General features: G+C 51.8%; 2 protein-coding genes across 2 annotated transcripts in view; both read left to right on the top strand.

Moving 5' to 3' along the window:
• The first annotated feature begins 2993 nt into the window (after nt 1–2993).
• DMTN (dematin actin binding protein) lies at nt 2994–22274 on the top strand. Its single transcript, XM_027077461.2, has 16 exons — nt 2994–3134; nt 3410–3484; nt 3854–4009; nt 4948–4992; nt 5323–5422; nt 5783–5839; nt 6070–6222; nt 6733–6857; nt 7474–7579; nt 11299–11363; nt 11532–11580; nt 11767–11774; nt 11953–12018; nt 12292–12372; nt 12537–18371; nt 22193–22274. The coding sequence occupies exons 1-15, from the start codon at nt 3117–3119 to the stop codon at nt 12648–12650; spliced, it is 1218 nt and encodes a 405-aa protein (XP_026933262.2). The 5' UTR covers nt 2994–3116; the 3' UTR covers nt 12651–18371; nt 22193–22274.
• Nucleotides 18234–23457, top strand: part of FHIP2B (FHF complex subunit HOOK interacting protein 2B) — a 17640-nt gene continuing 12416 nt past the window's right edge. The window contains exons 1-2 of the mRNA XM_027077452.2: nt 18234–18371; nt 22193–22271. Of these exons, the coding sequence (XP_026933253.1) occupies nt 18327–18371; nt 22193–22271 (124 nt within the window). The 5' untranslated portion in view covers nt 18234–18326. The remainder of the gene's footprint in view (nt 18372–22192; nt 22272–23457) is intronic.

Raw genomic sequence — 23457 nt, 5'->3', positions numbered from 1 at the left:
GCCTCCATAATCTGACCTCTGACCTCCTGCATCAAACATATTTCAACCTTATGAGCTCTATAATTTAGCCATATGTGCTGTTCCCTAGCCAGACCCAGTGCTGCTCCCCATATCTCTACTTTTGCTCATGCTGCTTTATCTCTCAAGAATCCATTTCTTCGGTTTTTACATGAACTCAAACTGGGCATTCAAGGCCTACCTCGAATACCTCCTCTAAGGGATCTTTTTTATCATTCCTTTCTCAACACCCCAGCAGGAGTGCTCCCTCCTCCTGTGACTTCTCATGGCTCCTTATATTATCTTATCTAGCACATGTAATTTTCTGCTTTGCGCGCAAGTTATCTACATACATGCCTCATTTCTGGAGGGGCAGCTCGGCTCCCCTGACTCATCTTTCTGTTCTCCATAAGGCTTATCACTGAGTGTTGTCTGTGGTTACTGAAGAATTAGGTACTCAGGAAGTATTTGATGAATGGATAAAGCAATATATGCCTGGGTAGGTGGGTGGATGGATGGATGGATGGATGGAAGGATGGGTAGATACATGGATGAATGAGTGTTTGGCTCTAAGGCTAAACCAAGTATATAGTTAGTTTGACAATGGCTGCTAACACAGTAAAGATCAGAGAGGAGTGAAAAAGAACTAACAGCTCTTGAATATGTATTAGAGTTTACTCTGATCCTCAGACACCTAGTTAAAAGCATTACAAAGTGAGAGCTAAGAAGGCAAGAGAAGGATAAAGCTCTGGAATGGAGTCTTTCCATGGGAACCAAATACCTAGTGGACTCTGATGGCCAGAGTCCTGTCTTAGACAAGCCTTGACTCTAGAATTTCAAAAAGACTTGAGAAATGTGGCAGATTTTAGTCTATCCCCACAATGCACCTGACACGGCACTAGGCAGGCACTTTGAATCATGCCAATGCTGAAGAACAGTCATTTTCAGCTCACAACTCTGGACAACTTTTTAACCTGAGCCTCAGTTTTCTCATCTGTAAAATGGGTCTACCTTTGTTGTTGAGGGGGGATGAAACAAAATCATTCTTTTAAAGTCCTTGTCAGAGGCACCTGGCTGGCTCAGTTGGTGGAGCATTCGACTCGACTCTTGATCTCAGGGTTGTAGGTTCAAGCCGCACACTGGGCATAGAGATTACTTAAAAATAAAATCTTTAAAAAAAAGTGCTTATCAAAGTACCTAACATGACCATTCAAAAAATGGTATCTATTGTTATTGTTTTGTCCTCCAGAAGTTAGCACTCATTCTGGTTAGTGAAAAAACATTTTCTGGCATTAGGCAACATATAATCAAGGGCAAAGTTATGCAGGTTTCTTTTTCAGTCCCACTGGAATTCTGAGAAGTGTTATAAGAAGGCCTAGAATAGTAGAGGAGGCCTCCCAGAGGAGCAGAGCTTAGGATGGCCCCTGAAGGACTAGTGGGTTCTAGGAGACATGGAAGGGGACAGAGAATAGTGGAAAGGGCATGCGCAAAAGCAGGGACATGGGAGTGAGGGCTGCTTTTGCAGCAAGCAGGTGGTTTTGGTGGGGGAAAGAGGGTGAGCAGAAGAATGGCCTGATACAAAGTAACAGGTGATAAGATTGGGAGCACCAGTGACCTCAGTCTTTCATTACCCCCTGTGGTAAAGAACAGCTACAGAAAAGACACAAAAGTTCATTAGCCCTTGGGGAAATAGAAATAATAATAGTTAATACTCCACATAGTAGAATTTATAATGTTTTAAGCATTTCACATTTTATAACTTATCTAATACGCAGAGCCACCCCATGACATAGATACTATGACTGTCTTCCATTTTACAGATGAGAAATGTAAGTACAGAGAGAGTAAGTAACTTGCCCAAGGTCACACAGCTGCTGAGTAGCAGAGTCTACTCACTCCCAGGTACTCTGGTCCAGAGTTCATGCTGCCTCTTCCCTGTACCTTCTGTAGCCATCAACTCTCTGCACTCAAAGGCCCATGGCCACCATGGCTGGAAAGTCAGCCAGGCATTCACTGAGTGGTTATTATGTGTCTAGTACAGGCAGTGGGGGGATGGGAAGATTGCTAAGGGAATCAGGGATGAAGGGCAATACATGGACTGTGGCCCCAGGGAACTCATAATCTACTGCAGCAGACAAGACCCAACTCCCCAGGAACAAAGAGGCAGCAGTGCCAGCTGGGATGCCTTCCTGCTGAAGCTAGGGGCCCTGCCTTGTAGAGAAGTAGCAATTCAGAGGACAGCCTCAGCACAGGCATTCTGAGAAGGCTGTGCAGAGCTGGGATGTGGCCTCGACCCCAAAGGGGACTCTATCAAATGCCTGCAAGTGAGACTGCCTGCTGGACAGGGACAGGGACACCGAATGTGGTCTCCCTCCACACTCCCCTCCCTTTTTCCAGGAGGCCTCCCCCAGCCCATGACAGGGCCACTTCATGCCAAGTCAGTTTCACTGCATCTCCACCCAGTCTGTTCACCTGATAGGTTCAGTAGGTCCCTCTGTGTTAAACCTGCCTGGGATTTGAGACACAGGGGGCACAATGGACAATGGATTGAGTAGGGAGAAGGACAGGCGCCAGCACAGAGCCAGAGAGAGAGGCCACGGCCTTGGCCGAGAGGAGTGAGAACCAGGGCTTGAAACCGGACTGCAGCCCCAGGGCAGGGCAGGTGTGACAGAGCCGGAATGTGAGGCTGCACCGGAACGGGTGACCCCTGCAGTCATTTCCTTTCCGGCCAGAGAACAATGGCTCAAAAACAAGTGCAGTCCCTCCGCTTTTCCCGCTTTGCCGTCCACACGGGTGCTCGCTTGCTTACCCGGGGCTGAGCGAATGGAAAGCCTGAACCCTGAAGGGCGCTGGCTCCCTTCCGCCCTGCTCTCCGGAGCTCCCAGAGATCCGGGGCCCCACCGCCCTCCTTGGCACGTTCTTCCCTCCCAGGCCCGGCACTCGGTCACCAGCCGGGAGAGTCACTGAGGGATGAGGACGCCACAGCCCGGTGGAACGCACTTTCTGCTCTCGTGGCCCGGAGCGCGCAGCGCCCAGGAGCCGGGCAGAGCCTGACGCCCTGTCGTCAACCCTCGCGCACGGGGCTCTGCGGGTGACCGGACCGGCCAGCTTCCTGCTGCATGGAACGGCTGCAGAAGGTGCGCGGGAGGTGCCCCCCGCCCCCACGTCCCGGCAGTGCGCGGCCTGGGCACCGGGTGGGGCCAGGCTTCCCCGCCGAGGGTCAGGTCGGGAGTCGACGGTGCCACCTGCTGGTTGCCTGCAGAACCGCACCTCGGGGCCCCAGAGGCCTAAGGAAGCCCTCCCCTGCCCCAGCCCCACCCTCCTTCCCTCCCTCCGCCCGGAGGAGAGCCAGCCCGCACCCGGCCCTGGCACGCACGCTCATTCCCACCCGCCCGCCTTTCACTTTCCCCAGCAACCACTTACCTCCCCTGGGAGCATCAGCTCCTCCCGAGGCTCCAGTGTTCCTGGCTCTCCCTCCAGCATCGTGGTGAGTACTTCTCGGCCACCAGCACCCCCAAGCTGGGACAGGGATGGGGTGGGGACACTGCTGGGCCACTTCACCCAGAGCCTCCCTGACGATGGTCCTGCCAGGGCTGATGGGCAGAGAGAACCCAGAAATCCAGAGAAGGTTCTCCACATCCCCCTTCTCTGGTCTGGTCCTGCCTCATTGTACCCAAAATGCTAGGCGAAGGATTATCATTTTGTAAGGTAACTCTCTAAACTCTTAAAATTAAAATAATAGAATTATTAACTTTGAAGAGCTGACATCTCAGATGGCTGCCCATTTTCTTCCTAAGGCCAGTATTCTAGGTGAGGCTTTTGGCACATCTGTTCCATTCACACCATTTCCCTTCAGGCCAAGATGGACAATCAGGTGCTGGGCTACAAGGACTTGGCTGCCATCCCCAAGGACAAGGCCATCCTGGACATCGAGCGGCCTGACCTCATGATCTACGAGCCCCACTTTACCTATTCTCTCCTGGAACATGTGGAGCTTCCCAGAAGCCGGGAGGTGAGGGGTGGGAGGCTCCTCTTGGACAGGACTTGGGGGAAAGGGCTCCCCCAGCCACACCGGGTAGGAGGTGGAATCCCTCTGATGCTTCCTTTCCTGGTGGCCAGACTCCAAAACGAGAAAAGGAACTGTGGGCAGAAATCAACCAATGGTCAACCCAGTGTTTGTGGAGAGCAGGCAGAGACAGGCCGGAGGCTGGAGGATAAGCTCCATGCAGAGAGTGGGGAGGCCATGTTTGAATGGCAGCCTCACAGAGCCGGTGGTGGGGACGGGGGGGGGGGGGGGGGGGGGGGGTAATGGAAGAAAAGGGTGTGAGTGGACAGAAAAAGCAAATTTGCCAAAAGCCCTCAGGAGCACTGGACGAGAAGGCTGGAATTCCTAGCTGAGTGACCTGCGTGAAAGTATGGTTTCAGTTTCCCCTCCTGTAAATCGAGGCAATACATCTGCCCTCCCACCTCACCAGCTATTTAAGTGTGAGAGAGAACTTGTGGCAGCTACTTTGTAAGCCGTGTTCCAGAAAGGGGTGGTGTCATGGCTGAACTGTGGGCTGGGGGCAGGCTGGGGGCTACCCTGCTGGGAGCCCAGACTCCATCCTGGCTGCTTGTGGGTCTTGTCCCTTCCCCTGGGCGCTAGGCTCTGAGGACAGGGTCAGAGCCACCTTCAATTGGCCCTCAGAGCACAAGCACACTGCTCCAAGATCCATGGCTTCTTCGTACATTCAGAGAAAGAGAGGGCTCTGCCCAGGAGAGCACTAGGATGAAGAAGGATGGAGGGCCAGTTCTGGGAACTGGCAAGGACTGAGAGAGAAGAGGTGGCTCAGAAATTGGCCGGGCAAGGGTGCAGAGTTGGGTGGGGGATGAAGTGGCCCTTCCGGGGCTCTAGGGATGAGGATTTACCCCTACCCTTGTGGCTCTGACCAGCCTCCTCTCCATCCGCAGCGCTCACTGTCACCCAAATCCACATCCCCCCCACCATCCCCAGAGGTGAGTCTGCCCCACACCTGACACTTGCCCAGCTCCCCTCCCCCACACATATGCAGAGCCCATGGGATGACCTCATCCTGTTGCTGACCAGCTCTGTGTCCATCTGTCTGTCTGACCCGGGACCTCATTTAACCCTTTCTCCCTGGGTCAGACATCATCAGTAGGTCGAGTCCTTGGATACCCTTCCTCTGCCCTGGGGTTGGGGGCTTGTGGGCTGTCAGGGTGGGGGGGACAGAGATGGTGGAGTCAGGTGAAGCAGTGTCTCTCTGGGTTGGAGAGGGTAGGGTGGGAGACCTGGGAGCTTCAGTGAACCACACTTCTGTTCTGCAGGTGTGGGCAGAGAGCCGGTCCCCTGGAACCATCTCTCAGGTTTCAGCCCCAAGAGCCACTGGGACCCCACGGACCAGCCTACCCCATTTCCACCATCCTGGTAGGCTTTACTGTCATTGTGGCTGCACCCTTTCCCTGGGACCTCTTTTTCCTGCAGGAACCCAAGCTTTTTACTGTCTGTCCCCCACTCTCTGGGGTATATGCTCACTATGGAATCGGCTGGAACCCCTGATGGCAGGACCACAGGCAGATGGTGCCTTCCCTCCCACCCAACTAGAAAAGTGGGAAAAGTCCCAATCCCCTGACGGACAGCTCTAGGAACTCCAGTTCTGTCTTGGCTCTTGGCAGGAGCCCATGAATTTCCTGCCTTCTTCCATTCCATTTGTGCCTCCTCATTGGCCTGGTCTCGCCCACCATCAGCATATCCTCCTTCTCATCTGCTCTTGCTCCCTGTCCACAGAGACAACCCGCCCAGATTCCAACATCTACAAGAAGCCACCTATCTACAAGCAGAGAGGTGAGGGTTCCCCTCACTGACCTGGGCCGCTTTGCGCCACCGGCTAGGGGACCGTGGGAGAATAGCTGTTCATAACAGCATATAACCTCTGCTCTGTATTCTTTGCTGTGTGTTGTGTTTACACCCATGGTCTCACAGGTGTGAAAGAGGACAGGAGAGGGAGTTAGGGGCTGGGCTAGGCCGAGGTGGCCTGGCAGGGGGTATGGGCTGACCCTGACCTTCACCTGCAGAGTCCATGGGAGGGAGCCCTCAGAGCAAGCACCTCATCGAGGACCTCATCATCGAGTCCTCCAAGTTCCCTGCAGCCCAGCCGCCTGACCCCAACCAGCCAGCCAAGATTGAAACCGACTATTGGCCATGCCCCCCGTCGCTGGCCGTCGTGGGTAGGACACTGTGTTGGAGAGGGGAAAGGGAAGCCTGGGATACTGCCTCCCGAGGGCTGCTGTTGAAGCTCCATGAACCCACCCTCTCCCCATGCCCACCCCACGTCCTTCATGGCCCTCTCAGCTCATCGCCCTTCCCTGTGTTCCAATGGCTCTTGGTGTGTGTGGCCCTGCTTGTTAGTCTTTCATTCACTTTCCTTTCATTTGGCCACTCAGCAGACATTTACCAGAAGTCTGCCTCCCAAGCTCTGTGACAGGAGCTCTGGGAAAGAGAAAGAGGAGCAAGACAAGGGTTTAGTCCCCTGTAAATTTAAGTCATGTGAGTGTGCATTGCCTACTCAGCTTTACCACAAGGCTAGAAAACGTTACCTTTAGTTTATTTTTTTACAAAATAATTTGTAGTGTTCTCTTCAAGGTGTAGCCCAGTTGCCACGCGCAAAGCCAGCACCTGACAAATTCTTGTTGAGCGAATGGCTGATTGACGAGCCTGCTTTTGCCTGTGTTCCCCAGAGACAGAATGGAGGAAGCGGAAGGCATCGAGGAGGGGCGCAGAGGAAGAGGAAGAGGAGGAAGATGACGACTCTGGGGAAGAGATGAAGGCTCTCAGGGAGCGTCAGAGAGAGGAACTCAGTAAGGTAGCATCTCACTACCCCCCAGACACACTGCCTATATCTTCTTGGGGACAAAAGTTCTGGTTCACTAGCTGTTCTGTTCTGAATGGTGTCATGCCTGAAGAACATCCTTATAGGAACACGAGGAACCCCCCTTCTTCCCAGGACTTCAGCTTGCTGCTACCGAATGGACACCAGGACCTCGTACTGCTTTTGGGAAACACTAGTTAATTTAGGGTCAAAAGGAAAGAAAAGGGTGCCCCCTCACAGTGCTAGGCTTCAGTAGACTAAGTTCACGGGAAGAGGAGCAAGGAGAGAGCAGGCCACTGGTCTCCAGAGCAGGAGAAAGGGTGTTGGGGGTCCTGGAAAGGTCACTGACGGTGGCACGGACTTGTGCTCTGGGATGCAGAAGCCACTAGGATACAGTTACACTGAGCTGCGCTGATTCCTTGCTCTCCAGGGTGGCCAAACCCAGTGTGGCAGTGCATCAGACAGTGACAGGCCCCACAGGCTCCAGGGCACCACCGAGCCACTCGGAAACCAGTCCCCAGTCCTGCCTGCAGATACCCAGCTCTGAACCTTTTGGAGATGAGAAATGCGGGTAGAAGTCTTGGACCCATCTTCCTTTCTCCTTCTCCAGGTTACTTCCAACTTGGGAAAGATGATCTTGAAAGAAGAGATGGAAAAGTCATTGCCTATCCGGAGGAAAACTCGCTCTCTGCCTGACCGGACACCCTTTCATACCTGTGAGTGCCATGGGGTGGGGGGGCTCCGAATCACCTGGCCAGACCTTGAGGCCAGAATCGGAGTCTGAGTTTGTTTATCATATGCCCAGCTCTGTGCTCCTGCGGTGTAAGGGACAAAAGATCGTGTCACTGGCTCAAGGCACTCGTGTTCTCCTTAGGGCAAGAATACCAGTCATGGAATAAGACTAAAGCAGAATTAGCAAATTTTGTTTAACTTATCAAACACTTATTGTGTGTTCAACATATGCTAGACATTGGGGATTATAAAGAGTCGAAAATATATCCTGTCCTTCAGTAGCTCCCGGTCCATGGGGAAGCTGACATGAGAATTACGGTCAGTGCAGTTTGGGGAGGTGTTATGGTGACATGAGAGGCACACAGTGAGTGCTTCGAGAGGATGGTGACTGGGCCTGGGGCTGGAGGGTCGGGGAGGAGGGTAACTAGGTCTTGAAGCAAAAGAGTGAGTGGGGGAGAAGGGCATTGTGGACACAGGACAGTGTGCGAGCAAAGGCAAGGAACAGGAAACATCCTGGCCACCTTACAGGGCCTGCAGGAGCCTGCAGTTACAGAGCCCAGAGTGTGCCTTGGGGTGGCAGGGATTAGCCAGAGAGACGGGGGGGAGGGTGTCCTGGGCTTTGGGTACTAAGCCCTCTAAATCACTGGAGTTTAGCCTGGACTTCCCTAGAGCAGGGCAGCTACAGCAGAGGGAGGGAGAGCAGAAAGCCCAAGCTGCAGCAATGAGGCCTCTAAAAGCCTAGCCTCAGGAGCCACCCAGCATCACTCCTCTGCATCCTATTGGTCAGAGCAGCTCATGGGGCAATCTAGACTCAAGGGAGGGGAGAGGCATTCCACTGCCTGATGAAGGCAGTGGTACAGAGGCTCACGGGCTGGAAGAAAATGTGCAAGCCATCTTTGGAGACACTCTACACATTTCCCAATAGTCTGGATAAGGACTAAAACTGTACATAGGTTCAGAGGAGAGGCGTTGGGTTTGAGAAATATATAGGAGGTGGAATCAACTGGACTAAGTGGTTGACTGGCTGTGGGAAAGGAGAGCCGAGTCAGGGTCTTGGCTTGGGTGCTAGGTGGGGACATACCTGGAACTGATGTGATAAGGGAGGAAGGGGTTGGATGAAAGATGAAGGGACTGGTTTAGAACATGTTGGGCTTGAAGTACATGTAGGTGAAAGCTGGGTCTTACTGAGTTGGAAGCTTGAAGGGCAAATTGAGTCTTCAGCTTGTATGTAGTGGTAAGAGCCCCAGCAATGTCCAGCTGGAGGTCCCAGGAGGAGGCCCAGCCTCCGGATGTGGGAGGTGAGCCTTAAAAGGCCCCTTTCTCTGAGGGCTGGGGACTCGGGTCTGGGAGCAGGCCACATGGGAAGTTGAGGTTGTCTGCTGAGCGGAAAGAGGGTGAGGCTGGGTGAGGTTGGAAAGGTTAGGACCAGACACTGCAGGGGAGGGGAACCGTTGCCAGTCTTTCGGACTGTAGTGATGATCATCCACGCAGTGTGGGCCTTATCTCTGTGGTTTGCAGGCAAGAGTTGCTGGCTGATCCAGGGTTAGAGTTTCATAAGGCAGGTGTCGAGGGATGAGGGGCTGGGTGAACTGCTGAGTGGTGGTGAAAGTGGTTATATACCCCACCATGGGTCAAAGGTCCCAGGGGAAGCAGGGAGCAGGGGGATCAAGACACTGGAGGTCCCCATGAGACTGATGGACATTTGTGCTGGGAATGAGGATGCAAGGAAGCCGCAAACAAGAAAGGTGCTGTGGCTGCAAAGTGGGATTCCCAGGCTTCAAATGTGCAGCAGTTGGGGACAAGACCTAGGGGGTGGCCATTTGGAAGGGCTGCCTGATGGGCTGAGGTGAAGGCCACAGAGGGGGTGGGATTCAAGGAGCCATAAGGGTCATATGTGCTTGGACATCCACAGGGTCACTGAAGGTCCCCAGGATGATATTTCAGTAGGATTGGGAAGAGTTACAGTAAGGCCTTTTTAGAGAATGTAGAATAGTGAAGGCCGGAAGAAAGAAGCAGATAGAGAGATGTCCCAAAGGTTGGATTCAATCTTCATGTTCTACCAGAATTTGCTATTCAGTCAAAATTAGCTCTTTAACTTCCATTTTGGCCTTGCAGAGTTGAATGGCCAAATATCTACCACACCATCATGTTTGGCATCCCTGAACTCCTATGTGACCAGTGATCACATGACTGCTTGACTGCTTACATTACTGTCATAGCTAATCAGCCTCAACAGTTTCAGAATTGTGAACAGGCATGTCATTCTGACTTGATGGTAGTGTTGAAATGGTCACTTTCAAACGTAAATGAGCATTCTAAAAATAATTCCAAGTGAAAATCTTCTGATATGCTTTGTGGGTTGAAATTCTATCATTCATTTGAAATATAAATGTATACTTACCACAGAAATGAAATGCTTCAATAGTGAATGATCATTGTAGAAACAGATAATTTCCTATACAAAAGTAAGAAGTATTTAAAAAAATTTTTTTAACGGTTCTTTATTTTTGAGAGACAGAGACACAGAGCGTGAGCAGGGGAGGGGCATAGAGAGAGACAGAGAGAGGGAGACAGAGTCCAAAGCAGGCTCCAGCCTCTGAGGTGTCAGCATAGAGCCTGATGGAGGCTTGAATTCACAAACTGTGAGGTCATGACCTGAGTCGAAGTCGGATGCTCAACCCACTGAGCCATCTAGGCACCCCTTAAAAGAATGTTTTAAGAAGACAATTCCTTATAATTTTGAATCTGTCAAGGCTGAACCTTCAAACAAATTGTTTATCAGGGCACATGTCTGGCTCAGTCAGAGCAGCATGTGACTCTTAATATTGGGGTCGTGAGTTCAAGCCCCACATCGGGTGTAAAGATTACTTACATAAATAAATACATACATTTTAAAAAAATGTTAATCAAAATGATTGCCATAGATTGCCAATGATTTCTAGCATTTGGACATGAAAGAGTTTTGAGATCTGGGCAAACTAAGAATCTTAGGTACAAAGTTCTCTTTAGGAAAACCTGTTACTGAAAACCAACAATATGTAGAGATAGAACGCCTAGTGATCCTATGAAATGTGTAAGTTCAAAGTGATATCTGATCTTGCACACGTGAAGTCCCTCTCTAGATATTTTTAAGTGATCTCTACACCCAACATGGGGCTCGAACTCATGACCCTGAGGTCGAGAGTCGCATGCTCCACCCACTGAGGCGGCCAGGCGCCCCACAAACATGGTGTATACGGACTTCTATGCTCGTATACTGCTGCCACAGTCTAGCAGCTGATGGCGCTGAGGAAATGATCGTTTCTGTATGATAACGTCATACATCTGAAATGTGATTACTAGCATTGCTAATTGTAAATTATGATTCCGTCCGTCATTTTGACGAAATTTCAGATATATTTCTGTAGTCCAGAGTTTCATCTTATGACGGTGAGCCTCATCATCTGACTGTCACTGGCCAACTATCAGTTTTAACACTTGGGCATTTTGTCCAGATGTGTGTTTGTTTAGAGAGACAGCCCAGAGCTGCCAGCACAGTGCCGCTTGCTGAAGGTAATGGGCAAGAGCCAAAAGCCAACAGGGGCTCCCCGGGCCCCCCAGGTCTGCCCTTCATGGCCCTGCCTCTGGCAGGGGAGGCCAGGGAGGCAGCCCTCTCAGGAATGGCTGTCCAAAGGCACCGACCAGGCCTCTTGCTCTCTTCCAGCCCTGCATGCAGGAACATCAAAGTCATCTTCTCTCCCCGCCTATGGCAGGACCACTCTGAGCCGGGTAAGGTCCCAGACCAGAGATCAGCGCCTGCCAGGGAAGAGTGTGTCTTTGGGCACCTCTGAGGGACTGAGCTACTTGGGCATCCTGAGGGCACAGGAGACCCTTAAAGTGAGGGGGAACAGTGTGGAATCCTCTAGCTTCCTTCTGATCCCTTCATGTCCTTTCTAGCTACAGTCCACAGACTTCAGCCCCTCTGGGAGTGAGACTGGAAGCCCAGGTGAGAGGCAGGGCCATCCAATACCAGGCGAGCAGGGAAAGAAAGGGGCCTCAGCAGGCCCCAGGGCAGCCCCGCGTCTGTGATGTGGGCTGGGCTGTGGCTGGAGGTTGGGGAGGCTGAGCTGGCAGGCTTGGAGGCCTGCTGACCTTTCAGCTACCTCCAGACAATGACTCTTCTCTCCCACAGGCCTGCAGGTGAGTGCCTCCTGGAGGGGAACACATGGAGCAGCAGAAGCCATGGATGAGTGACAGGCAGCATTGGGGGAGGGGGGTGTGGGGCCACAGAAGCCTGGTAAGGACTCGAGAAGCCCAGGGTAAGGCTGGGGAGGTCTCCCTGCCCCACTCTGGCTCACTGCGGCTTTGGTCTCCCCAGAATGGAGAGGGCCAGAGGGGGAGGATGGACCGGGGGAACTCCCTGCCCTGTGTGCTGGAGCAGAAGGTGAGGGGCAAGGGCAGAGTCAGGGGTGGTGGGCCGGGGACAGAACCATCTACAGTGGGGGTGGGCCAGCCAGCCGGGGGGAGAAGCCAGGGAAGTGAATGCACTAAGGGGTCGATGATGGGAGAGGCAGCAGGGAAGTTGGGGGACATGGCTGGCAAAAATGGCATGAGCCCTGAGGGCCCCTACAGGCTGATAAGGGGCCCAGGGAATTGAAGGGTAACACTGACAGGGAACTCTACGAGCCTAAGACTGCCCCTTCCCCTCCCTGCCCAGATCTATCCCTACGAAATGCTGGTGGTGACCAATAAGGGGAGAACCAAACTGCCTCCAGGTGTGGATCGGATGAGGCTTGAGGTATGCGGAGGAAATGTGTGGGGTGGGCTTAAGTGCCACTGATGGTGTGCCTTCCCCTGCCTGATGGGGAGAACCGGGGGCCTCTTTGAGTGTTCCCTTAGTCATTTGGCCAGCCCCACCCTGCACCCCTGTTCCTAAGCTGCCCCTGCGTGTCCCCTCTACAGAGGCATCTGTCTGCGGAGGACTTCTCAAGAGTATTTTCCATGTCTCCTGAAGAGTTTAGCAAGCTGGCCCTGTGGAAGAGGAATGAACTCAAGAAAAAGGCCTCTCTCTTCTGACCACCCCTCCCACTCCTTGACTGACCCTGTCCCCTGCTGCTTCAGGGCTCTGGAGCTGGGTCACTAGACCCCAAAGCATCATTCCTTGGGGGAGCAGGGAGGTGGGGTGGAGGTAGGGTTGGCTCCATTCCCCAGGTGAGGAGGAACCAAGACCTCTGCAGTGCTGGGGTTGTAGGACATGAACTTGCTTCCCCATAATGAGCTAGGGGGGGCCTCCTTCCCTCATCCCTGGTCCTCACTGCACAGGGCAAACCCAGTTTGGACTCCAGCACACACAGAGTTAATGTTTGCACCCTCTCCCCACCCCAACCCCACATGAAGGTCCCCACAAGAGAGTGAGGAGAAACGAGGCAGCATTAGTGGTCAGGCATGTTGGCTGTCTTGACCAAATGGGTGGGTAGGACCCTCGGACCTGCTAGGAGGCAGGTGAGGGTGGGAAGCAGCCAGGCAGGCAGGGAGAGCCCCAGGATGCTGTGTGCACCCAAGCACGCCTCCTCACCTCACCTTGGACAGCTTCCCCTACACCTGGGCCTCTGGCTTCTCTGACTCTTAGCAGGAGCAGGCTTGAACTCAGCCTCTAACAAGGAGGCCACCCTGCCCTCCAGCTCACCTTGTCCTCTCCTTGTGACCCCTAAGCTTCAGAGCCTCTTGCTCCAGCCCTGTGGCTTCCCCAGAAGCCTTGGCTTAGAGTGGAGATGTTGCAGAACCTCAGCCCGCCGTCAGCCTGCAGGCAAAGTCCGCTAGACTTCTAGCACCCAGGTCCCGGGCAGAACCCAGGCCTTCAGGCTCCTTAGATGGGATCAAGAGGCCAGGCTGAGTGTCCTGGCTAGCAGGTCCCGTCCATTCCCACGCATCCCCCACCACGCTGTCTAAAGAATGTAATTTATTGGGGCACCCCCCCAGCTGCTTTCTCTCCTAACTCTCTGCCCTACTTTAATCACACTCCCAGCTTTTCTTCTCTACAGAAACGTATGTGTATATAATTATATATATATTTTTGCCTGGGGCTGGGTTTGGTACCTGCCCAGACTCTGGCATCCCTTTCCACTGTGTGTGTGTGTGATAATGCTGTGGGAGGGGGACTCTGCTTGGAATTAAAAGGTTGCACTGGGCCCCCAAATCTATTTGTTCTTTCTGAGTCACCAGATCTGGGAAGGAGGGAGAGGTGACACCAGGATGAGGAAATCCATGGGAGTGAGGGTTCAAATGGGGAGCACGTAGGGTCGGAAGAGGTGGGGACAGCACACACACTGCCCTCAAAAGCAGGAGCTAGCATAGCAGGGTCCCATCTGCCTCCTCTTCTGGGCTGTGTGATGGTGGTGTGGAGGAAGGGCAGAAAGTCACACTGTGGAGCCTGATATAGGAGCCAGCTGGGAGGAAAGCTTGTCTGTCCTCTGTTGAGGCCCTATATACTCACCTTGGCAGTCAAGCTCATCAACACCTGATGTGAATACACCCTCTGGGGCCTAAGATACTCACTGTTCAATGGGGAGGCCAAACACACAGAGCAGTTCAATGGTGTAGGAGTAGGCGGTGAGCTGACTTGTGAAGAGCAGGCGGGGAAAACCAATCAGTGGAGAAATGCTGGGTGAGATCTAGCGGAAGGCTGGTTAAGTGGAGGCTGAGGGAGGAGGTGGGTCACATGGTCTTGGTTGACTTAGCAAGGCCTCCGGTGGGGGGGGTTGGGGGTAGACAGGGAACCGGAGTGTGGAGGTGGGTGGAGGGGGTGAAGGTTAGAAGATCAGAAGAACTTCAGGTGTGGGTGCTTGAAGGGAGGGGCTGGGCTCACCTGGCCAGAACAGAACCCAGATGTGGGTGCATAAAGAGGCGCGCAGTCAGAAGGACTAGGTGAGCTGGAGTGTGAACCTAAGAGCTGGAACCTGATTCCAGTCTGCTACCCCTGAGACGAGTTTCTATCCCCTTTGGCTGAAACAAAAGCAAAGGGGATAAGAATCCCTCCAATGCAGACAATTATTTTAAGCTGTAGAAGCTCTGATACGTCTACAACATGGTTTTATCCTTTCAACAACCTGCGAGGTAACAGCATAGATCATTTTAATCCTTTTAGGCAATGAGAAAATTGTAGAAGAGTTCAGCCGAAGCCTGAAGGTACGTGTAAGTGAATGAGTGGAGAATGGAGACAGACATCCAAGTTTCATCACTGTTAACCCAGGACTTTCCCCAATGTAGTTCCCTCTCAAGGGGTAGCAAGGAGGGCCGACTAGGAGGCGTAGAGAGAATAGTCTCCAATGCCAGTACCCAGTTTTAGGTGTTCAACCAATGTTTGGAGGGCTTACCCTGTTCCAGCATTAGAGATTCAGCGGTGACAAGGCCAGCATCCTCAGGGCCACGGAACTCCCAGGGTGTTGAGCACCAAGGGATGCTGAGGCAGTGTTTGATCACAATTCACTGGGAAATGCTTTTGGTGGGGCAGACTGCATGCTAACACCTAAAGGATTTTAAGTTCCTGAGATTTGGAGACCTGAAGTGGAAGTGGGTCCCTAAAACAAAACCTTAGAAGAATCTCTCAGTGCCTCTTCCTGCAACACACACACACACACATGCACATGAACAGGCACATGTACATGAACAGATACAAAATCTTCATGATTACTTAGCAGTTTGCAAAACTTTTTTCAAAAAGTGTATCTTGGGGGCACCTGGGTGGCTTAGTCAGTTAAGCCTCTGGCTTTGGCTCAGGTCATGGTATCACGGTTCATGGGTTTGAGCTCTGCATCATGCTCTGCTGTCAGTGCAGAGCCTGCTTCGGATCCTCTTTTCCCCTCTCTCTCTGCCCCTCCCCTGCTCACACTCTCTCAAAATTAAATAAAAACATTAAAAAAGTAAAAATTACATCTTATTATTAGTAATTGGAATACATTTATAAATTGAATTTTATAGTTAATTATAAAAATGAGTGAGAACAAAGAAGTTCTGATGAATAAAAATTTTTGAGATTTGTATATGACAGTTGCCCTTTTTTGTTGCATTTGGCTGCATAGTATCAGGAAAATCCTGATTCATACAGATAAGTAGTTACAAAATTGTGGTGGTTTAAAAATGCACACAAATCCATTCTCATTCCTCCCATCGAGTGGCAGTGTCCATGCCCCCTCTTCTTGAATCAGGGCTTAAGTGACTTGCACATTTAAAACTATTCACCCTCCAATAGCCTTCCACCCTCATTTAAACTGACAGGAGAAAAGGCTTTATTCAAAGGTCTTCTCCCCAATGAGCTAATCTGTCAGACTTTAACTGCAGTTGACCCTTGAACAGCATGCAGGTTAGGGATGCTGACTCCTCCGTGCAGTCGAAGATCCACATACAACTTCTTACTGCCCCCAAATCTAACTGCTAATAGCCTGTTGACCAGAAGGCTTACTAACATAAAACAGTTAATGAACACATGTTTTGTATGTTATATGCACTATATACTGTATCCTTAGAGTAAAGTAAGCTAGAGAAAAGAAAATATTAAGAAAATCACAAGGGAGAGGAGTACTTGGCTGTCTTGGTCAAAAGAGCATGCAACTCTTGATCTTGGGATTGTGAGTTTTAGCCCCACATTGGGTGCAGAGATTACAAACACATACACACACACACACACACCCCAAAAAAATAAGGGCACCTGGGTGGTTCAGTCAGTTAAGTGTCCGACTTCGGCTTAGGTCATGATCTCACGGTTCCTGAGTTGGAGCCCCACACTGGGTTCTGTGCTGACAGCTCAGAGCCTGGAGCCTGCTTTGGATACTGTGTCTCCCTCTCTCTCTCTTCCTTTCCCCCACGTGTGCTCTCTCTCTCTCAAAAGTAATAAACATTAAAACAAAAAACAAAAACACACATAAAAAAACCTTTTAAAATTTTTTTTAAAAAGAAAAAATCTTAAGGATGAGAAATTACAGATAGAGTGTTGCACTGTATCTAAAAAAATGCATGTATAAGCAGACCTGTACGGTTCAAACCCATGTTATTCAAGAGTCAACTGTACATCAGTGGGCTCCAACACTTTTGGCATATAACACGTTTCCGCTAACATTTATTAGAAGTTCTAAGACAAAATTTTTAAAGTGAAGCCAAATGAAAGGTTATGAATTCCTGATGCACTTTCACTATATCCCAGAGTTTCTTGGGGAAAGCTGATTTAATCCATTCAGCTGCTTCCCTTACCTATGAGGAAGCTGGCCCAGAAAAACACAGCGCAGGACTGGACTCAGGTCTCCACCTCTCCAGGTGGCCTCTCTGTACACAAAAGGCTTGTTTCTTCCCTTTGTTCTTACACATTCTGGCCTGAAAGTTTCCTCTTCTTTCCCATAGGGCTCCTCACAGGGGCCCATTTGCAGATGGACTATTTTAAAAGGTCTCTTTTTCCCAAGCAGTTGTCAGAGAACTGAGATCCAAATGCCAGCTCTGGATGGGCTGGGCAGAACCCTGCCCCCCACCCCCACCCCCCCTCGTGACTTAGCCTGGACTCCAGGCTCCACTCCAGGGTACACAGCCATCTCTGGACAGGTCGTTGTCTCCTGGGCCTCAGCCTGACTGGTAAATGGAGCCCAAAAGGCAGGGCTAGTGCGGTGAAGCCCCAAGACCCCCTCCCCCCAGCTCTAGGTCCTACAGCTTTGTGATAGAGGCTACCCCTCACCCTCTCATCAGATGTCAGTGGTCAGCAGGAATACATTTTGAACAGATATCAGCCCTCTTCTCAGAAAGATCTTTCCATTCCTGAGGGTTGGAGGTGGAGGTGGTAGGGAAAATGGGCTTTAAACTGTCAATAGTTGCTGCTCCAGACGTTCCAGGAAACCCTGCTCTTGTTGAGGGTTCTGCCTGTGTAATTCTTGGGCTCACCTTGCCCTGGTAGGGGGCGCCTCAACATGGGAGACCCATCTTCTGTTTCTTTCCTTGGTGCTGCTAGAAGGGCAACCGGGCCAGTTGTCGCTTCCTCTGCAGAACCTCTGCACCAGTGGTGTATCCACTTAAAGGAACAAGCAACAAGGGAAATTAATTTTAATAATCTAGTCCGTTTAACCCAATATATCTAATATATTACGATTTCAACAGGTAATCAACATCAAACATCATCAGAGAGCTATTTTACATTTTCTTTGTGTACTAAGTCTTCAGAATCCGAAGTGTACTTGACCTTCGGCACATCTCAATCAGGCCTAGCGCGTTTGTTTCAGGGCTCCACAGCCTCATGCGGCCAGTGGCTACTGTGTTGGGCAGAGGGCGGGGGTAGGGGCATCTAGAGACTTACAGGATCCACAGACGTTCTCAAGCCTGTCTTCCTCGGGAGGAAGAAACCTCCCGGTCCCACTCGCCCTTCTCGCTGCCATCTGGCTCCCCAGGGAGCCCTGGCAGCACTTGAAGGCACCCCTCCGCTGCGACGCCGGGCTTCAGCGTCCCCCCTGGCTCTCCACGGGCGAAATACGTCGGCGCCCGGCCTCCTTCCCGACCACGCCGGGCCGGGCCGGGCCAGGCCGGGCCGGGGCTGGGGCGGTGGGCAGCGGCTGCCCCGGCGGGCCGAGGCGGGGCGGGCCAGGCAGGGCCCCGCCTCCTCGCCGCGCCTCCCGGGCCGCGCTCCGCCTGTGAGCTCCGCCGCCGCTGCCTCTGCCGCTGCCGCCGCCGCCGCCCGCCGCCGCCCGGGAGCCGAGCCGAGCCGGGCCGGGCCGGGCCGCCAACATGCTGAGCCGGCTCGGAGCGCTGCTGCAGGAGGCCGTGGGGGCGGTGAGGCGGGGGAGGCCGGGGCGCGCGGGGCCTAGGCCGGAAGGGCTGGCGCGGGACCGGGGGAGGATCCGGCGGGCGGGCGGGCGGAGGAAGCGGGCCCGCCTCGGGGAAGGGACCCCCACCCAGGCCGCGGCGCCCTTTCCCCGGCCTCCTCTCTCCCCCGTCGCCCCCCCACCCCCCGAACAGCACTCCTGCTTCGCATGGCTTCTTTCCCGATCGCACCGACTTCCAGCCCCTCTCCGTATCGCCCCAGCCCCTAACCCTTCTCCCCAAATGGCTTCCTGTCTCTTTTTCCTGCTCCCCGTTCCCAGTTCGCTCCCAGTTCCCCAACTCTTCTGTGCCAGAGGGCTCCCTTGTCACCCAAGAGTTTCTTCCCCAAAGTCCCCTCCCCAGGCTGTTCGCCCTCCTCTCGGCCCACGCTCCTCCCTTCCTGGTCACCTGGGCTTGAAAAATAGACGTCCCTTGCCCTCCTTCTGAGCCTCCAGACAACCCCAGGACCTTAGTCAGGCGCGTGTCTCTCAGCCTCCACTTGAGAAGTCCCGGCCCAAATGGCCCAAGCCCTGACCGTGTATACACAACCCAGAGGTGGGTGGGTGGGTGCCTGGCCCAGGAAACAGCAGGGCCCAGGGGCTGTATACAGAATGTTATCTCCCACCACACTAGCCGCACCACACCAGCCGAGCCAGGTTGACCTTGAGTCAGGAGAGGCCAGCCTGGTGGGGCCTTGGGGCAGCCATGTGAGGAAGAGTTTGTGTTTTTGCCATTTTCTGTTGGGAGTTGAAGGCTGGTCACAGGCGGGTTCACTTCATTCAGTGAGATAAAAGTGCAGTGTGGATAGGGTAGGCCAGAGGCCTTCTGTTTAAAGCAACCCTGCCAAGAATCTGTCGGTAGAGTTAACAGTTCTTTTGTCTCAAAGTAGAAGTCCTCCTCTAATTGATCGGTTTAGTATATTGTATCAGAGTTGCTCTGGAGAAACAGACTTGTGTTTCACCTCCTTTCTCCTCAACGCACCCCCCCGAAACAGAGCTTATTGTACATGGGAACAGGCTCAGCCTTAATGAGATTTGTGAAGAAAGTGAAAAGCTTCTCCTCCTGCCTCTCCTCCTGTCCCCAGCCCTGCCCTTCCCGATGTCCAGGTGCTTCCAGGGCAGCCCCCCTTGGGAGGGGTTCTAAAATGATCTCTTCTTCCGCTCCTTCTTGTCTCCTATCAAGACAGCTGTCATCTTAGAAAGTGATGTGACAAACTACTTCATACCTGTCAGGGAAAGCTCCATGGGCAGCGTGGGTAGGTAGGCCAGAGAGAGCCTTAGTTTTGAGAAGTGAATTTCTAATGCTTCCAATGAGGGAATTTCTGCATCAGTGGCTGGAGGGGGTACTGGTGGTCAAGGGAGATATTTTTAGGCAAGTGATCTTCTGCTCCTGAGTATACAATATATAGACAATTCTGGAGAAGTTTGGCTGACCCAGTGTAGCTGTCAGGAGAGATAGGAGCCCCTCTTTTGCTCTCTACCCCCCAGATCAGGGCATAGCCCTTCCCCTGGCTGGGTCACCAGGTTAGGACCCCAGCAAGTTACTTGATTCCTTGTTATAAGGAGGGAGAGTGCTCCTTCCTGCCCTCTTCTGACAAAACAGAATAGCAATCCTTATGGTTCTTTTAAAAAACATCTTTGTTATCATTAACGAAGATAGTAAAGATCATCATGTGGTATAGTTCCTTTGGAGTTATGATAACTAATAGTAGATTCCCTTGCTTTCTTCCAACAGTCTGTTTTGTGACAGTCCGTTACAGTTTGCTAACAGTCTGTGTTCTCTGGGTTCTCCTCTTACCCAATTGTTCTTTTCTAATGTAAGTCCAGCTCAAGGTTTTAGGAGAATATCAATGAATTTTGAGACTAGATGAGAGCCCATCACAGAAAAGTGAGATAATTATAGTGCTGGTCAAGGAGCAGGGGGCTTTCCAAGAGACAAGAAACTATGGAAAGGAGGTGTTAAGGAGTTTGCTGAGCTATTTAGTACATATGAATGAGTAGTCACTATGTGCAGAGCCCTTTAGGAGCAGGCAGAGGTAGAAAACACAGAACCCAAGCCCTCAGGGAGCTCACAGTCTGGTAGAAGAGGTGAGCACTAATCCAGCAATAATAGTATCACACAGGACGTGGTAAGATGCAGTCAATTCATGTGGAAAGTGTGTTTGGAATGACTTACTGGAGGTGCCACTCCAGTAAGAGTCATGCCCCCCACAGCTAACTTTGAAAGAAGACAAGGTTGTCTGGGAGCGTTTCAGGGCCTCTGATTCAGTGTTACTGCTTCTTTCTCCTATCTTAATGGCCTTCCAACCATTCTTCCTGCCTTCATCTCCTATGCAAAACTGCCAGATGACCCTGCCTGGAACACTGCTCAGAAGATGTCGTTGACTGCCCCCCACTGCCTGCAAAAAACAATCCTGACTTGGTGGCTTGATGTACAGGGACACATACACTCATCAACCCATCCTTGTCCCAGACACTCTGTGCAGAGTTCCTTCTGCAGGAAATGTCTTTCCTTCATCTTGAACTGTTGAACTCGGACCCTGTTCTTCAAGTTTTAGTTCAAGGGTAACCTCAGTAAAGCCTTCTCTGTTCCAGTGCTCTTTTCCCAGAGATCATGTTCCATCTCTCCTGTGTCCTCATGCAACTTCCTGTAGCTGAGTTATTCAGGGTGGTTTTATATTCTCTTCTCCCTGGCACTGGGTCTTCAACATCCTTATATTGCTTATAGTGTCTAGCGTAGCGTCTCGTACACAGTGGGCACTCAAAAGATACTGAATAAATAAGGAGTAGACTGTCAGTTCTATGATGTAGTAAAGTGTGAGGTTAGAGAAAGATGTGTCCAAGAACTCTGGCAAGGCCTTTCTGGAGCTGGTGGCCCTTAGCCAGACCTCACTGGTGACTGTTAGGATCTAGGCAAGCGTAGGGGGATGCAGGGCTTCCGGGGTAAAGGAGTGGCCTGAGCAGAGATGGAGAGGTAGAAATGAGCATCTGTGGTAAGGGATTATTTGTGCATTTTTCTCCTGTAGTCATTTACTCCACAAGAAAAGGGAACAAATGCACTTTTTTGGAGTTTTCAGAGAAAGTAGTTATCAATTCAAAGCTACTCTCAGTGTAGAGATGGAGAGATCACTTCTGGAAAAGGGAGAGGTTTGGGGCTTGCTCACAATGGGAATAGAATTCCCTGGGGCTTCAGGCTGTGCACCCCTAACTCCTCCAGCAGTTCTCAGCCTTGGATAAAAGATGCAAGCATGTTGTAAGTAAGGCGCTTTATTAATATTATGCTAACATTACCCATCTGGTTGAACGAAGCCTTTCAGTGGCCTTGAACACAGATTTTTGCAGACTCTCAGATTGAGAGGGACCTAAAAGCTTTGTCTCTGCCATGTTTTCCACGTGTATCATTTTTATTTTGTTATTTTGGGGACGCTTCACTGTTTTCCTCTATGTCTTTCTATTGTAGTGTAACTGTCTTGAGAGGATCTGTTTCTGTGTCTGTTTCCCCCACCAACATTCTTAGCTCTTCCAGGACAGGGACTGTGGAATCATGACATGTAGCAGGAGTACAGCATTTCCAGGACAGAGGGGGTCCAGGAGAGGTGCCAAGAGATTGTCCTGGGGAAAATGTGTTATTGTTCCCTTTGAGAACCTGGATCACAGTGCTTCCTCCAGGGCCTAGCACTGACCCAACACTTGGTAAATGGTGGAACATCTGTTCTGATGGGTGATGGTGGCAGCGGAGCCCGTGATCACTGTGGTGGCTACTTAGGCTGTGTGTCTCTGCTCTCTCCACAGCGGGAGCCCAGCATTGACCTGCTGGAGGCCTTCGTGGAGCACTGGAAGGGCATCACGCACTACTACATTGAAAGCACAGGTGGGGCCTGCTTCCCCTTGGACGGGGGACTCCTGCAGGGAGTGGGGAGGAAGGTGTAGGCAGGGTCACCATGCAAGGCAGAGATGCAGGTGTCCTGGATAAGGTGACAACTGCTGCCGAGGAGTTCAGACTGGGGGCTGGCCCCACCCTGACCTTTTGGGAGAGGAGCCGAGTGAAGTAGGAGTGGGGACTAGGAAGTTGGGCATCTCACTGGCCTGACACTGCAAGGCAGAGGTTGAGCCCCACTTGCCCCTAGCTTCCAGCTCTGCAGACGTCCAGGCCTGTAGTCCCCAGGTACCTGTTCCTCTTTTCCCTGAGCTGACTTAGAGGGCATTTCCCTTATAGAAATCTAGGGTAGGAGGAGAACTGAAGTCCAGTCATGTAACGTGCCTGTGTCCTTCTCCCCTAGCTGAGAGCCAGAGCCTCGGGTAATCTGGGCCCATCAGGATGGCTTTCTGAGGGGCGGAATCTGATTGGCTGCTCTGTAGTCAATATGTTGGTATTGGCAGATACACACTGGTGGCCAGGTAACCCTGTCCTGCATCCCTGGCTTTCTACCTCCTGGTTCAGACTAGGGTTTGATTCCAGTCTACATCTTTCCTAAAGACTTTATTTCCAGCCTGAGCCAGCCCAAGAAATTAAAAAGCAGTCTTTGGACACTCTGAGGGACCCCTAAAGGTCCTTTTAAATCACGTTTCTGAATCTTGGTACTGTTGACATTGGACTTAATCATTCTTTGTTGTGGGGGGGAGCTTTTGGGGGTGCGTGTTTAGCAGCAGCTCTGGCCTCTACCCACTGGACACCAGTAGCACCTCCTACCCATTGTGATAACCATAAATGTCTCCAAAAATTGCCAAATGTTCCTGGGGGCAAAATTGCCCCCAGTTGAGAACAATTGCTTTAAACTGAAGATCTTTGGGGGCACCTGGGTGGCTTAGTCAGTTGAGTGTCTGACTCGTGATTTCGGATCATGTCATGATCTCATGGTTCCTGAGATTGAGCCCCACATTGGGCTCTGTGCTGACAGCGCAGAGCCTGCTTGGGATTCTCTCTTCCTCCCTCCCCCCCCCCCCACTCACTCTCACTCTCTCTCTTGCTCTCTCTCCCTCTCTTTCTCTCTGCCCCCCCCTGCTCTCTCTCTCAAAATAAATAAACATGAAAAAAAAAAAATCAGAGGAGCATCTGT

Source organism: Acinonyx jubatus, chromosome B1 (assembly GCF_027475565.1).
Source record: "Acinonyx jubatus isolate Ajub_Pintada_27869175 chromosome B1, VMU_Ajub_asm_v1.0, whole genome shotgun sequence".
NCBI classification, from domain to species: Eukaryota; Metazoa; Chordata; class Mammalia; order Carnivora; family Felidae; genus Acinonyx; species Acinonyx jubatus.
The sequence above is the reverse complement of the archived record's forward strand: the minus strand, read 5'-3'. Positions and strand labels throughout refer to the sequence as shown.

What these genes read in the sequence shown, in the direction of transcription:
- DMTN (XM_027077461.2), top strand. An exon ending in ACCTATCTACAAGCAGAGAG is followed by an intron (nt 5,840 to 6,069) that starts GTGAGGGTTCCC and finishes CTTCACCTGCAG; the next exon opens with AGTCCATGGGAGGGAGCCCT. An exon ending in TGGATCGGATGAGGCTTGAG is followed by an intron (nt 12,373 to 12,536) that starts GTATGCGGAGGA and finishes TCCCCTCTACAG; the next exon opens with AGGCATCTGTCTGCGGAGGA.